The 14,776-nt window shown below is 37.4% G+C and overlaps 1 protein-coding gene across 2 annotated transcripts in view; it reads right to left on the reverse strand.

Moving 5' to 3' along the window:
• srgap2.L (SLIT-ROBO Rho GTPase activating protein 2 L homeolog) overlaps positions 1-14,776 on the reverse strand; it is a 107,198-nt gene that overhangs the window by 87,830 nt on the left and 4,592 nt on the right. For both annotated transcript variants that reach the window (XM_018245200.2, NM_001094430.1), the window contains 1 exon segment: positions 13,835-14,281. In XM_018245200.2, coding sequence (XP_018100689.1) covers positions 13,835-13,901 — 67 coding nt within the window. In that variant the 5' untranslated portion in view covers positions 13,902-14,281.

Raw genomic sequence — 14,776 nt, forward strand, 5'->3', positions numbered from 1 at the left:
CTTGTCGCCGCGATTTGCTTTTTAAAAACGTTGGCGACAAATCGTCCAGTGTGTCCCTACCCTCAATCTACTTTAAAATAATTTAAACATTAATTAAACCCTATAGGATTGTTTTGTATCCAATTATATCTTAATTTTCAAATTAAGACAACTATATGGTTATTCGGTTTGTTATTTTTAAAAAGTAGCAATGTTTAAGGCAAATTATGCCCCTTGGTTAAAGCAGCTGCAGGCATTTGGAATTTTTGCACAGACATTTCTAATTTGTTCTGTTACATTGCAATGAAAACACATGGTGAAGATTCAGTCACCCACGAAGAGGAACAACTATTATTCAGTTATTAACAGAGTGGCTGCACTATGCATTCTGGCACAGGCATTTATAAATAGCAAGCAGTCAAAAAACAATACTATCTATTTATGACCATTTTAGGGAGATGGCAGATGGGGCAGTTCAGTCGTGGGCAACATTATGTCTGAAATTACTTGTCATTGCATGCAATGTACATTGATGCAGGTAAGTTTTAAAAATCTAATAAAAATGCCCACCAATGCATTTTTGCAAATTACATGATTGGAATGACTTACCCACAGTGATTTACATTACAGGCAATGACAAGGGATTTTGGATGGTTTCTCTCGCACAATTTAAAAGGAAGCGTTCTGCCACTTTCCTAAAAAGGTAATTTAGTCGAAGTCAAGCATTATCGCAGCTCCCAAAGATTAAATGGATTAATTCACAGTCAAACTTGTGTTTTCAAATAGCACACCATTAATCAGTTTATATTTTCTGCTCATTTTTCACTGTAGACGTTCACCAAGCTTTGTTGTCAACTCTCTGAATGGTTATTGATTTATACTGATGTTCTCTGACAAAGCTTTACTCATCAGTCCATGATATTAATATATCAAACTCTATCAATAACTAAACACTGAAATGTTAAGTCATGAAGCATTATGCTTTATTTATACAGCACCAACATATTCCATAGCACATTACAGAAATTCTATATCAGTTCCCTGAATCTTTGCCCAAGAGCTTACGATCTCGTCAAGTGACGAGGTATCATTTTCATAGTGACACTTTCAAAAATGAATCAATTTGTTAACACTTTGCGGATGTTAGGAAAAATAAGGCTTTGATAAACAATACAGTCGATCAAGCAATGCCACAGAGCCAAACATAATTGATCTTTGCTTTCTGTGCTTTACTACTGGAATTCATCCATTATAAACAATGAGCATTTAAAAAAAACACACACCAAGAAAAGTTGCTTGGTTAGCAAACAAAAAAGGTTATTGTGAAAGTTAAAGACCATACAGATTCCATGGAGGAACACACTGGAGCCCTTGAGACTCCTAATGTACAATTTTGATACCTTAACGAATATCAAACAGAAGCTCTACATGCCAACAGTGGCTTTTTGGCTAAACATGCTTAATTTACTAAGAAGAAAAATGCCCATGTCTGAGTCTATTTTCTCCATTTTTGATTTAGGTACACAGGGAACTATGTTTTATTGAGGAAAAAAAACCTAAAATGCCTAATTATGTGCATCTGCAAAATTCTGCAGGCATGTACAGATGCCAAAATGCAATTTAAACGTTAGTTCTTGGCAATGTTTGGAATTTCAGAGTCTTAGTATTGGGTGGGATCCTCATACCAAAGCCAAATGAAAAGCATATAGAGCAAACTCAGCATTGGAATATGTTCAAACAGCTTGGTATGTATCACACGTGCAAAAAAAAAAGTTCCTCCCTTGATCCAACTGACAGTCCATGGCCAAATGTAGCGTGAGGTGGTTATCTGAGGGGTTAATGGCCCTCTTTACCCTCCCTTACTATGAACTCTGCTCCCTTTGATAAAAAATTGGTGAACAGACAAAAGGTTCAATGTCAAAATGAGTGTTTAAAGGAAGAGGGGATTCATTTCACTGTATCAGATTTCTAGGAAAGCTTAAGGTAAAAGTTTAACATTTCAGTATTCATTAGGGGATTGTGCATTGCACTTTAATCCTGTTACATATATTAGCTTCTTATGGCAATGGAACAATGAATATGCAAATATGCAGTAAACAAAGAACATTCCTTCATAAACCAATATTACATGTCAGTCAAGGCACACATGAAGAAAAAAAAACACATCTGGTACACAATAGCTGCTGCCCATTTCACTCTAAAGCAATGATACATGGTTGCAAAACTTGTCTTTATGTGCATTTTTGAGAGTGTACACAATTGAGTGTCAATTTTCAGTATCCTCTATTGCAAGTTTTTTTCAGCTGTTTTGAGCTTCAACATTATTATTACCATTAAACATGATGGGCAAGTGGTTATTGGTGGCTATTTATTTCACACATTTTATTTTTTTTTCTATGTAATCTGTATACTCAATTTATAAAACCATTTATGGTGCAATGATGCAGAATATGTTGCTGCTAATATGGGGGGGGGGGTATGATAACAAATTAGCACCTCTAGTGACCTTTCCTTCTCCTTTAAGGCAGGAATACAACTAAATAGGGAAAACCCCAGGTCCCAAGCATTCCAGATGTATCCCACACCTGTAAAAAGTACATATACACAAATACATGATGTTGTGTGTGTTCATTTTCAAATGTCGCATGACCAGGTAAGGATGACAAAATTAAAATTAACATGTTAAAAATGTTTAATGCTGTAAAGCTTTAAAATCACATATATTACATGCACGTGTGGGTTTTTTTATTTCTTGTTTTAACAATTCCAGGGTGTTTTTAATTCTACTGGTGTGTGTATATATATATATATATATATATATATATATATATATATATATATATATATATATATATATATATATATATATATATATATATATATATATATATATATATATAAAAAGTTTCATTGTTCATTTGCACACACAAATATATAAGCATGCAGCCCCAAAACATTAAGCGGGGGGTGCAATGAGGTTGTGATCACACAATTCACATTGACAAATACAAGAGGTCCTCTGCACTCAAACCAATATCAATATATCAAGGACATTGTATAGTGATGGGCGTATGAATTCAGCAGGCATGGATTTGTAGCGAATTTCCGCATTTTCGTTGTCCGTCACTATTTTCTGCATAGAAAATAGTGAAAAACAATCTGCTACGTTAAAAAAAAATTGTCACGCGTCAAAATTATTGCGTGCATAAAAATTGTCGTGCATAAAAATTATTGAATTTAATGTATTTGGCAAAATAGTGGGGTGTATAAAGATTGGCTCTCACATCAAAATAATTTTGATGCCCATTAACTTCAATGAATTTTTGCCGTTTCGTGAATTATTCGGGGAAGCGAAATGGGACAGATTTGCCCATCACTAACATTGAAACATTTTGGGCCTTATGCTACTAAAAATGCCTTACCCTTTAAATCATAAGTTTTAGTAGCTTAAGGCACAAAATGTTTCAATGCCCTTAAAGGATCATAACATCAAAAAGTGAAATTGTTTTAAAGTAATAAAAATATAATGCAGGGTTGCCCACTGCATTATACTGCTGTGTTTGCTTCAGAAACTACTATTGTTTATATAAATAAGCTGCTGTGTAGCCTTGGAGCAGCTATTCAAAGGTCCTACACAGCAGATAAGCTCTGTAGAACATAATGTTATCTGTTATCCATTATTTATCCTGTGCCATATAGCCTTTTTTTCAATTCCTGCAACAATATGGAGTTTCCTTGCCGTATTGGTGTTTCAGCTGATAAATGCAAATCCTGGAGTCTCTTGGTGGATGCTGGCTCTCAAGAGCCCTGCGGGAATTGCTATAGTGCATATTCCATTTTTTTAGTAGGGTTTCATTTTGTGCGTATTGTCGCTCAAATACACTGTTTTCAAAATGCAAAGTAAAAACGCCCCATGTGACCTTGTCCTTACGGAGTACCAAAAAAATGCCCAGGGAGAATTCATAATTGGAGTTGATGACAGTTGCATTAAGATATGTTTATTCCTTTACAAGTACAGTGCCATACTATACCTGCATCCATTGCACATTTACCATTTAGTAATGGGTAGCAACTTCATTAAGCTATTTCCAGTATTGCAAAGGCACCAGTTAAAAAAAAGTAAAATTTTTAGCCTAAGCAGAAAACGGGTACTTCTCTGAATGAGTCATGAGCCTTGCTTTTTTTCTACCCAAGTATTGTTAAAGCCACTTTTCCAAGAATAAACTAAATTACGGTATATTCTCTGTAGTATTACTGAAAAAAAAAAGGGTAAAGGGGAATTGTGTGAAAGAAGGAGACTGAATGGATGCTGTCACTTAGGCAGAGTGCCAAAATAAATAAATCATAAACCATTTTCAGGGCTTTCATTTGTAAAATGTGCTCCATTGAATAAAGAATTGCACAGATGGGAAGATGCTCTGTCTGGCTTAGGAGAGAGGATAATGAAGAAGCTATGGACAGTTTCATAAAATATGAATTAAACTGGTAGTTTTATAAAGAAGGAAAAGTTGGCATTCCGCCAACTGGTGACAGAAAGGGCGTGGGGACTGCAAATACCAATATTACATGATGCAACTGGATTCTTATAATGATGATCTGGATATATTGTTATGAGGAGACGAAATAAAAAAAACAGCAGACTCCTGGAATACACGGCCGATGCCATATTTTATTCTTCACCTTTTCTTTGTCCAAACAGGCGACCGTTATCTCCTTCCAAAAGAAAAAGGAAATCTCACTGGCTCCTAGAAGTCTGTGTGGCTCTTAACTTTCATACACTTTGTTTCATCAGTGGTATAAGTAGCAAATTGCCAATTCAGTTTTTGGACTTGATTCGCTACAGTGAAAACATATGTTGGTGCTCATGATGGAGCAACATGTCAACTTTAATTTTGCTTTACAAAACATTACTGTATAAACAAAAATAACAGACTGCGCTACTCTTACTGAATTGACTTATGTAAACACCTTCTGCATCCTACCAACCCATTTACACAGTGTTGTATCACTGCAGATGATAGAGCAACTTAAGAGTCTAATGGGTACTTAAACGAGATATACAACATAACCAAAACCCCTCCTAAACATGTAGGCAATAATGAATAATAATACATGGTGCAGGTTTAATTTTGGGTTAAAATTTTTAATTTTCTAGTTGAGTTGTTTTCAGATTGCTCTCCAAAAATAAAGACTTTTTTCAATTGCTTTCCATTTTTTACCGTTATTCCAGTTTCAAGTTTAAAGGGGTTGTTCACCTTCCAATCACTTTTTTTCAATTCAGTTGTTTTGCAACATTTACTTGATACATTTCTCAAAAGCATCTCTGGAGTATTAGCAACAATTGTATCAATTCTAACAGCTGCCTGTAATGAAACTCAGGTATTATGCTCAGCAGGGACACAGATAAGAAACTAAATGTATCCATTTAGAACAGTTTACAGGGTCCCCCCTCCCAGAGCTGCTTTAAAAAAAATGACACTTTACACTTCAATATTAGAAAAACAGTCACACATAGTAAATAGAAAGTCATTGAAAAAAGTCGTTATTTCTGAAAACAACTAGTTGTTTGAAAGCGAACCACCCCATTAATGTCCTGGTCTCTGGTGTTTGAGTCTGTCAGCAGACTCCGAACTGTTAGAATTTTGCAACATTTAGTTGATATATTTCTCAGCATTATCTCTGGAGTATCACTAACTATTGTATCAATTCTAACAGCTCCCTTTAATGAAACCTAGAGATTCTGCTCTGCAGGGACAAAGATAACAAATGTATCAATTAAGAATAGTTTAGAGAGTCAGAGACCCCCCTCTCAGAGCTGATTTAGAAGGTGAAAATTAGACTTTACACTTATATTAGAAAAACAGTCACACATAGAAAACAGAAAGTAAATGGAAAAAGTCTTTATTTCTGGTGAACAATCTAAAACCAACTGAATTGAAATAGGTGTTGAAAGGTGAACAACCCCTTTATTGGAGCTCCCTATAGATCTGCTTTGGTCCATGTCATGACAGGCTTCAGTTCCCCATCAGGTCAGTCTAGCTGCTGATTGGTTCCTTCCTACAGGTGAGGATAAGGGGGTCAATGAAGCAAACTAGATCTCGAGTATCTAAATCTGCATCTAGTAACCTAGGTCTAGTAACCTATAGCAATCAATGAGATATTATTTTTCAAACATGTGTCCAGTTATATAGCTGTTGACAGGCCTAGGAAAAACTTTTTACTACATTACCCAATAAGTATATCTCTCAATATAGCACAATGAAATGAATGTTTACTGCAAAAAAGAAACATTGCTGAATGAGAGAAAGATAAAAAGGCAGAGAGAGAGACACAGTATTTATAAGTGCATACATCAGCTAGTGGCAAGCTTATACCCTACCCATCAGAATCTGAATGGGGAGCAGTGTTCATGATTCTGGGTGCGGCTGGTAACATCTAAAGTTGGGTGTAATAGTATTATTATAACACATTAGCTGCCAAAACAGACTCATCCTGTTTCAATGCATTTTGAGAGCAGAATTTTTTCCTTCTCTCACTAGATAAGCCAGCATCAATTGTGTAAGAAACGTACTAGGCATGAAAAAATACAAGCCCCTCTCTTGTACACAACCCCCAAAAATGACACAAAAAACGAATTAACAAGACAGAGGAATAATGGTTTACAGGCCTGGAAAGATATTTCTTTTCATCTTAATGAGCGTTACAAAGATGAACATAAAAAAAATGCCCTCCAGGTGTCAAGACACTACAACAAACCCCATAAAGGGAAGCTTAGTCATATTATCCAAACCCCTCATCTTCTGTAAAAAAATTAGGCTCTTTGAAGTTTGCTTGGAAAGAGGGGGTATGGCAGGTGGTGCTGGGAATATCACCAAGGAAAAATGCACAGCTTTAAGTATGTTTCAACGATTTACAAATCCAGCCAAAATATTGGGTAAATTGCCATACCAGTTCTAAAATAAAAGAGGGCATATAGGATTTTCCTACCATTGCTTTAGTTGAATGAGTGTAAATACACAGATTTTTAAAGGACCCGCATATACCCTTCTAACCACAAGTTCAATTAATAGGGCTTGTGCCAAACACACCTTTTAACAAAAGTATTGTTTTGTTATGATTTCAGATAAACAGGGCAACTGAAGTTACTCCATATTTGGTCCTTATATTTAGATTACCAGATTACAGCTAAACAAAAGTTTATTATGCAGGGGAGGATTATATATTCTCTAGTAACCTAATTATCTGCCTCACAAGGACCAAACATGGAGTAGCTTCAATTTCCCTGTTTGTCACATTTAGCTCAAGAAATAGCAAACACCATATTGTTTCACCTTTTTTGTGATTTAAACAATAGGCAAATAGTATGTTCAGCAGAAGCGCTTCAGAGAACTGATTCTGAACATGAGGTATTCTACCTCTTTAACTGATTGGTCACCATGCTGTTTATGGAGTGTTTCTAGCATCCCTTTAATAATGTTTACTTTCTATCTTCAATTGAAAATTTAATAAAACCAAAGCTCATAACTGGTTCTGAAACAATATTCTTCATTCAATAGCTTCAAGAGCTTATTCTGGGACGATAAGATTAAGTAACAGTGTAGCTAATTCCACTTACGTTTTTATTTAAATAAAAATTTCAGATTCATCCAAATATGTCTTATACAGGTATACATAAGAACAAAACACTTCACTTTTTAAATCATTAAATGTGAAAATGTATTAAAAAATCTGATTTTTTTTTTTTTTTTAACATATATGAAGCACTGTTATTTTGAAACAGTTTCTACATAAGAGCATTTGCTAGAACAGTCAAGACTGACAGCATTAAGGCGTATGCCTTCTGACATTTAATAAGCAGGAATTCAAAAGAAGGTGGGATTTTTCATTTGTGTGCACACTAATAACGTAATCCGGTTTCACTGAAATTAATAAAACAAAAACCAAATTTAAATTTTTCCTTGTTCATGGAGACATGAATTCATGTGTAACATACAGTGGGACTCGAAAGACAAATCCATCAAGTTTAACCCCTTTGCTGAAATGAAAAGGATTTATGCTGCTTTAACTAGCATCACGTACATTTAATGCCATGCCATGCTTTAGATCAGTGCTGTCCCCACTTCTGTGGCACTGAGTGCCGGAATTTTTCTGGCCTACGTGGTAGAGGGCCGATAAAGGAAGCCAGTGTTGACCACTCCTGTTTTAAACCACACCCACTTTAAAACACACCTAAGTTACCACAAGACCATGTACACAATAATTGTCATAGCACACCAAAAAACCAAATTGTGGTGCTCACTGCAGGGATATCACTTATCACCAATATGTGAAAATTAAATCCATAGGCCTCATCCTCCCCTGTGGATAACACAGCAAAACCCCCCCCCCCAGCCCCTAACAATAATTTTCAAATGCTAACAAACCTCCAGAACAAATACCAGGCTTATCTTCCACAGGCAGAGCATGGCACATACAGGCAGAGTATGGCACAATGGCACACCAAGGCAGCATAGGGTAGGCAGGGTACGGCACACACAAGGAGCACAGGGCAAGCAGAGTATGGCACACACAGGCAGAGTAGGACAGGCAAAGTATGGCACACACAGGGAGCATAGGGCAGGCAGAGTATGACACACACAGGGAGCATAGGGCATGCAGGGTATGGCATACACAGGGAGCATCAGGAAGGCAAAATAGAGCAGGAGACACCTATCAGGACCACTCTAAGATGTACTAGCAGGAAGCTTTCACCTGGGGTCTACACAAGGGAGGGTTGCCCTCGGGCTGCCAGTTGGACAGCACTGCTTTAGATCATTATGGCTGTTATCTGTCAAGATAACAGACCTCATACCTGTAATTTAAGAAGATAAAAAGTGTGCTTCCTTTTGAAAGGTGGACGGTATTGGGCTGATCCAATCGTGGGACCTAGGGCCCAATGATCGGATCAGAATGGAGGCAATATGGGTGGTCGGATTGTTAACCCTGCCGTTCGACATCTGGCCGACTTTCGGGGAAGCCCGTTGGAGGGCCCCACACACGGGTCAATAAGCTGCCGACTTGATCCGACGGCAGCTTTTATCAGCCCATGTATGGAGGCCTTTAGGATGAAACCATCAACGTATATTAGTCTGCCAATACTGTTCAACTTCAGTAAGCACATCATGTGTTTTTGTTTTACTACCTCTTAAAGGAGAACTAAAGAAGTAGGCAAGAAATGCTGTACATTATGTTTTGGGCTTCTGTACCAGCCCAATGCAACCACAGTAAATATATGTGCCTCCAAAGATACCCCAGTAGCTCCCTATCTTCTTTTCTGCTGATTCACTGCACATGCTCTGTGCTGCTGTCACTTACTGAGCTTAGGGACCCACTTACAATATACAGTACATATAGAATTTAAATGTCACACTATAAGGCAGAGTAGTAATTAATACTGATAATGTCTACATGGTAGCATGGAAACCAGTGCAACAAGCATCAGAATTTAATGATTAGCCCTGTAGCGTCATCTTATATTACATGCCAACCTAATTTTCTGATTTATAATTTGCAACAACCCTTAAACTTACTTTCTCAACAGCTTTTTTTTTTTTTTAAATCATTTTAGTTGAGGTTCCTAACTGACTGTTTTGCCAACCTGACTGTCCCATCTCAGCCTGTCAGTTAAAGTTTCTAATGCTAATGGACTTCTGCTTCACAAATATGGCAGCCCCCTCATAGACCGGCACGGGGAGTCAGATGGGTAATGTAAAAGCTTTGAGCAAATACTTTATGGCAAAATAATAGGTATCAAGTATTGATACCTATTATTTTGCCATAAAGTATTTGCTCAAAGCTTTTACATTACCCATCTGACTCCCCGTGCCGGTCTATGAGGGGGCTGCCATATTTGTGAAGCAGAAGTCCATTAGCATTAGAAACTTTAACTGACAGGCTGAGATGGGACAGTCAGGTTGGCAAAACAGTCAGTTAGGAACCTCAACTAAAATGATTTAAAAAAAAAAAAAAGCTGTTGAGAAAGTAAGTTTAAGGGTTGTTGCAAATTATAAATCAGAAAATTAGGTTGGCATGTAATATAAGATGACGCTACAGGGCTAATCATTAAATTCTGATGCTTGTTGCACTGGTTTCCATGCTATGCTATAGTAGTATCAATACTATGATAGATGTAAAAACTCTTTAAAGGGGTAGTATACTCCTTGTTCAACAACCTCTAATTTTTTGCCTGTAAATCTATGTTTTTCTGTGTTTCTTTAGCTAAATGTAATCTACTCCATGCTTGGTCCTTGTAAGAAATAATTTTCAGTAATCTCCCTGGGGGGGGGGGAGACTTCACAAACGTGACTATTACAAATTTAGTGTAAAAATATTATTTTACGTCAGAAAACCATCAAAAGGCAAATTCACAACCATCTGAAAACCAACTTTTTTCTTTTTACGCCACCCTATGCCAAAGTTAGAATTAAATTGGCATCTTGCAGAATTTGATGTTATTGACACTAGCAAAATTATGTTAATGCAAAAAAAATTGCAAGAACTTTAATCTGGCATAAACTGTACTATAAAATTGTAAGGAGAAATGTAGTACTCCAAATTCCCATTCTGTAACTACAATTTAACGCCTTGGGGTACAATTGCGATTCTTCATAAAAATGTAATTAAGTTTTTTGTAAATTTGATATTAAACAACATTTCTTACCTCTAGATCAGCTTATTTTACTTTTGTGAATTCCCCTCACTAACAAAAGATTTACACAAAGAGGGACATATGTTTGGCATAAGCGCGATTTACTTAAATAATAAATACTGCCTTTTTCTGATTTGACCCTGAGATTTTTTTTTTCTCCTCACATCTCTTTGATGTGAGTACAGAACTCTTTAGGGTAAAGCTGGCCATATGCGCAAAGATACGATCGTAAGAATCGAGTTAGATTTGATGGTTTGTAAGATTTTCAGACCGTGTGTGGAGAGTCCCGACATTTTACGTCCGGCGGAGATCGGTCGATTGGTCGATCAGACAGGTTAAAAGATTTCTGGTGGCTGTCGATTAATTCTCTGCATGTATTGCCGATCGTACGATTTTCTGTGGGAGACCAGCTTTGTCTGACATAACTTTCGTACAATTGCTGTCAGGGGCAAAACATCAGCTGATCTGTTCTTTTACTACTTGATCTTGATCTGAATGGCAGGTCGGGAGATGGGGGAAGTTCGATCATTCGAGGATTCGAACGATCTAATCTTTGTATCTATGGCCAGTTTTAGGTCACACTGGGAGATTCAGGGAGATTTATTCGCCCGGCAACTAATCGCCTCTTCTTTGGGGTGACTAATCTCCCCGAACTGCTTCCCCCTGTCTTCCGCCTGCTAGAATGAAAAATCGCCTGCAGCATGGTACTTGCGGAGCTTAGTTGTCGAAAGTCGCCCAAAGTTTCCTTGTGGGGGCGACTTCGGAAAATGAAGGCAGAAGACAGGGGGAAGCAGTTTGGGGAGATCGGTTGCCTCAAAGAAGATGTGATTAGTCGCCGGGAGACTAAATCTCCCCGAATCTCCCAGTGTGCCCCAACCCTTAAATGTGCCCCCAGTGTACTGACCTACCAGCTATGCACTACTTCAGTGAGTATTTTTATTATATTTTTATGCAGCTTGCTTATGTGAGAGTATTTTGTAATATATTAAATGCATTCTTTCAGGATTTTTTTTCAATTCTTGTGCAGAACCCAAGGCATAACATAAATATGTAGCATCTGTACTGGTATGAGTAAAACAATTGTCTTTATCACTTAATTTATGCTTAATTTATGATCAGAGACGAATATCCTTTTGTGTTAGAAAATAGGTTTCATAGACATTTGACCATAATGCAGAAAAGGATTAAATAGCAAATAAAGTTTTCCCCAAGATGATTTTCATACAAGATAGATCAAAAGCTATTTTAGATCATGTTAAAATGGGAAACATTGGATCAAAGTTAGTGAATAAAATCCACTAAAGCTGAGCATACACAGCAAAATCATTAAAAAACAACAAAATCTTTGCCTGGTTTGGCCACCCACAAGCTAGGCAAGATTGAGCTTATCTGTAGGAGACACATAGGGAAAAGCCTCCATCAATGCACTGATGTGGTCCCTGCCTAACAGGAATGTTTAACCTGCACATTGGATATCTGGACATTTTCAGCCACATATTGGTTGGGTAGGCACCATACATGGGTCAATAAACTGCCAGTTTAGCCCCTCCAGAACAACTTGTTTATTGCCAACTTAAGAGGCACCTATCATATAAAAACTGTTTCCCCACTGAACGTGCAGTCTAATGAAGCCCGCTCTCCAGATTCCAGGGGAAACAACAGTATTTATTTCAAGAAAAAACACCCTCATAAGCTCTCAACGTTTCCCCCAAACCTACTCACTCATAGGGCAATCACTCATTATGTTTATGCATGTTCCACAACATGGCTGCCTGTCCTGGGAGTTCCCCCCCCCCCCGCAGGTGCAGGAAAATTTTTTATAGGATAAATGCCCTTCAAGCCAATTCCAGGCCCTGCTAAAGAATACTAGGAGGTCTGTACAAGGAATTAAGGAGAGGCGCTAAGGCGTCTCCCTGTATTACTCTTACGAAGCGCACTGAGGCAGCAAAACATTACTTGATGGAGCACCTCAATGTAGCTACAGCACTGCTGAATATTAATTTACTTACCATTTCATACCTGTGACATCAGAAAACTGCACAGTTAGTTATATCTGTTCCTTCAGTACTTGACCAAATGCGAATGCACAAAAGATTCAGCTAATTTCAAAAGTGAATCAAACCACTAATTTGCATAGCTAGTTTGCAAAATCCCTTGTCAAATTAGTAAACCGTAAAAAAAAATCACCTTCAGTTGTCCAGTCTAAAGTCACGTGAATCGGGATTCAGACAAATCCAGCAAAAAAGTCTTATATTTGGCCAATCTGGGAATCAGTGTATCCGTAGATTTAATTTTATTATTTTGAGTAAATGAACCACAACAACATGAGTGATCTCTTAAAATTGACAAAGTTAAAATAAATGTATATGAATGATTGAAATGTGAAATATCTAACATGGTTGCATCAACAAACAAAAACAGAACAGCACCCTAATACTGATGTCACAAGAGCACTCCCCAACATGTTCTAAACCACACCTTGTATACTCTCTGCATGCAGGATGTTCATTTATATTTCCAATGCACATTCACAGGGAAACAGACAATAACTAATAATATCTCCACAATGGTACAAGGGATGATGTCAGACATTCTCTCCTTATAGGAATATGATTACTCACCTTTGAGTTTAGGAATCATCACCAGCGAAGTTTTTAAATGCTTATTCATAAATAATATATTCATAACTGTATGGATATAGATATAAAAATAGCCCTCTCTATATATTTATGCCCCAAACACAGAAGGTTATAGTCCTGTGTGCTTAATACTACACTGAAATGAAACAAAAACACTTGTGATCATGAAGTGGGGTTGTGTATTTTGGGGGAAGTGGGTGGAAATACTGCAAGCACTTGCGAACAATACAGAAACACCATACCATAAAAACATGCAAGATTGCAAGAAGACTGCTAAAAAATGTAGCTTTAACTCCCTTTAACAAAGGGTTAATGCTGGCGTATAACCCAGTTACTGCATAAAAATCCCTCGAAGCATTCTGGAGGCTCCGCTGACTAACATACCACAGCCCAGCCCTTTCAAACACACAAAAATCTGCTGCAAATCTCTATCCAGCATTTCTCTTTTAATCAAAAACACAACAGATTTCTGTCCAAGCCCCTGAAATCTATAACTCAGCAATTCAGTGAACAGAAAAAAAGACAATACCTTTGACTTGGGTATCATATTCAGCAATGATCTCTTTATCCTTTTTAAATTTCGCCGGCGATGTCATTTTCCTAGCTTGGTTGCTACAATCCTAGGCTTGACAATGAGATTTCACGGATGCTAATGAATGTGCTTTAGCCAGTGATTATTCCGTCTGTCAGTCCATGGAGAACCAGAGATCAGAAGAGGGTAAGATATGGTGCAGATCTTTCAGGCGACATGCAGATCTTCCCAGACCAAGGGATAGCGATTGCAGATTTGAGATTATTCCCTGCACCAAATCCTGAGCAGCAGCCCTGAGTCCCGCAGTCCCCTCTTGATTGCAGACATTAACAGCACAGATTGTTAAGTCCTTCCCCAAATACACTGCATGGTTCCCTTCACCTCCTCCAATGATCTCACACAGAAAGAGAATCAAATGTTCTCAGGGGGAGGAAAGAGAAGCCTCTGTAGGTAAAAATGCAACAGGGCAATATATTACAAATATATATATTAAAAAGCTGTCAGAATATAGCGTGTCAGTTTAAAAGCCTAGCAGAACAGACACAAATTATGTATCAAGCTAAAGCAAGTAAAGTCCAGAGCTGTGTTAGACAACCTTCTGCCCTCCAGCTGTTGTGGGACTACTGCTCCCAGAATTCCTCAACCAGCTCTGCTACATAGGTGATGCTGGGAGTTGTAGTTTAGCACCAATTGATATGCCAAAGTATCCTTGTCAATTTAGAAGATTATTTATAAAATAAACAGAGAAATTTACATCTAGGTTCATCTCTTTTTGTGAATCTAAACACATATACATACATAACACATACATATTCCTATTTACCAAAAGATGTGTTGCACTTGCATTTTGCACCAGTCAACAAAACCTCTGCAGGGCAAGATTTCTTCCCCTTTGTTATACTTTATACTGGTTGCTCTCTTTTATGATCCCTTAAGGTG

Source organism: Xenopus laevis, chromosome 2L (genome assembly GCF_017654675.1).
Source record: "Xenopus laevis strain J_2021 chromosome 2L, Xenopus_laevis_v10.1, whole genome shotgun sequence".
NCBI classification, from domain to species: Eukaryota; Metazoa; Chordata; class Amphibia; order Anura; family Pipidae; genus Xenopus; species Xenopus laevis.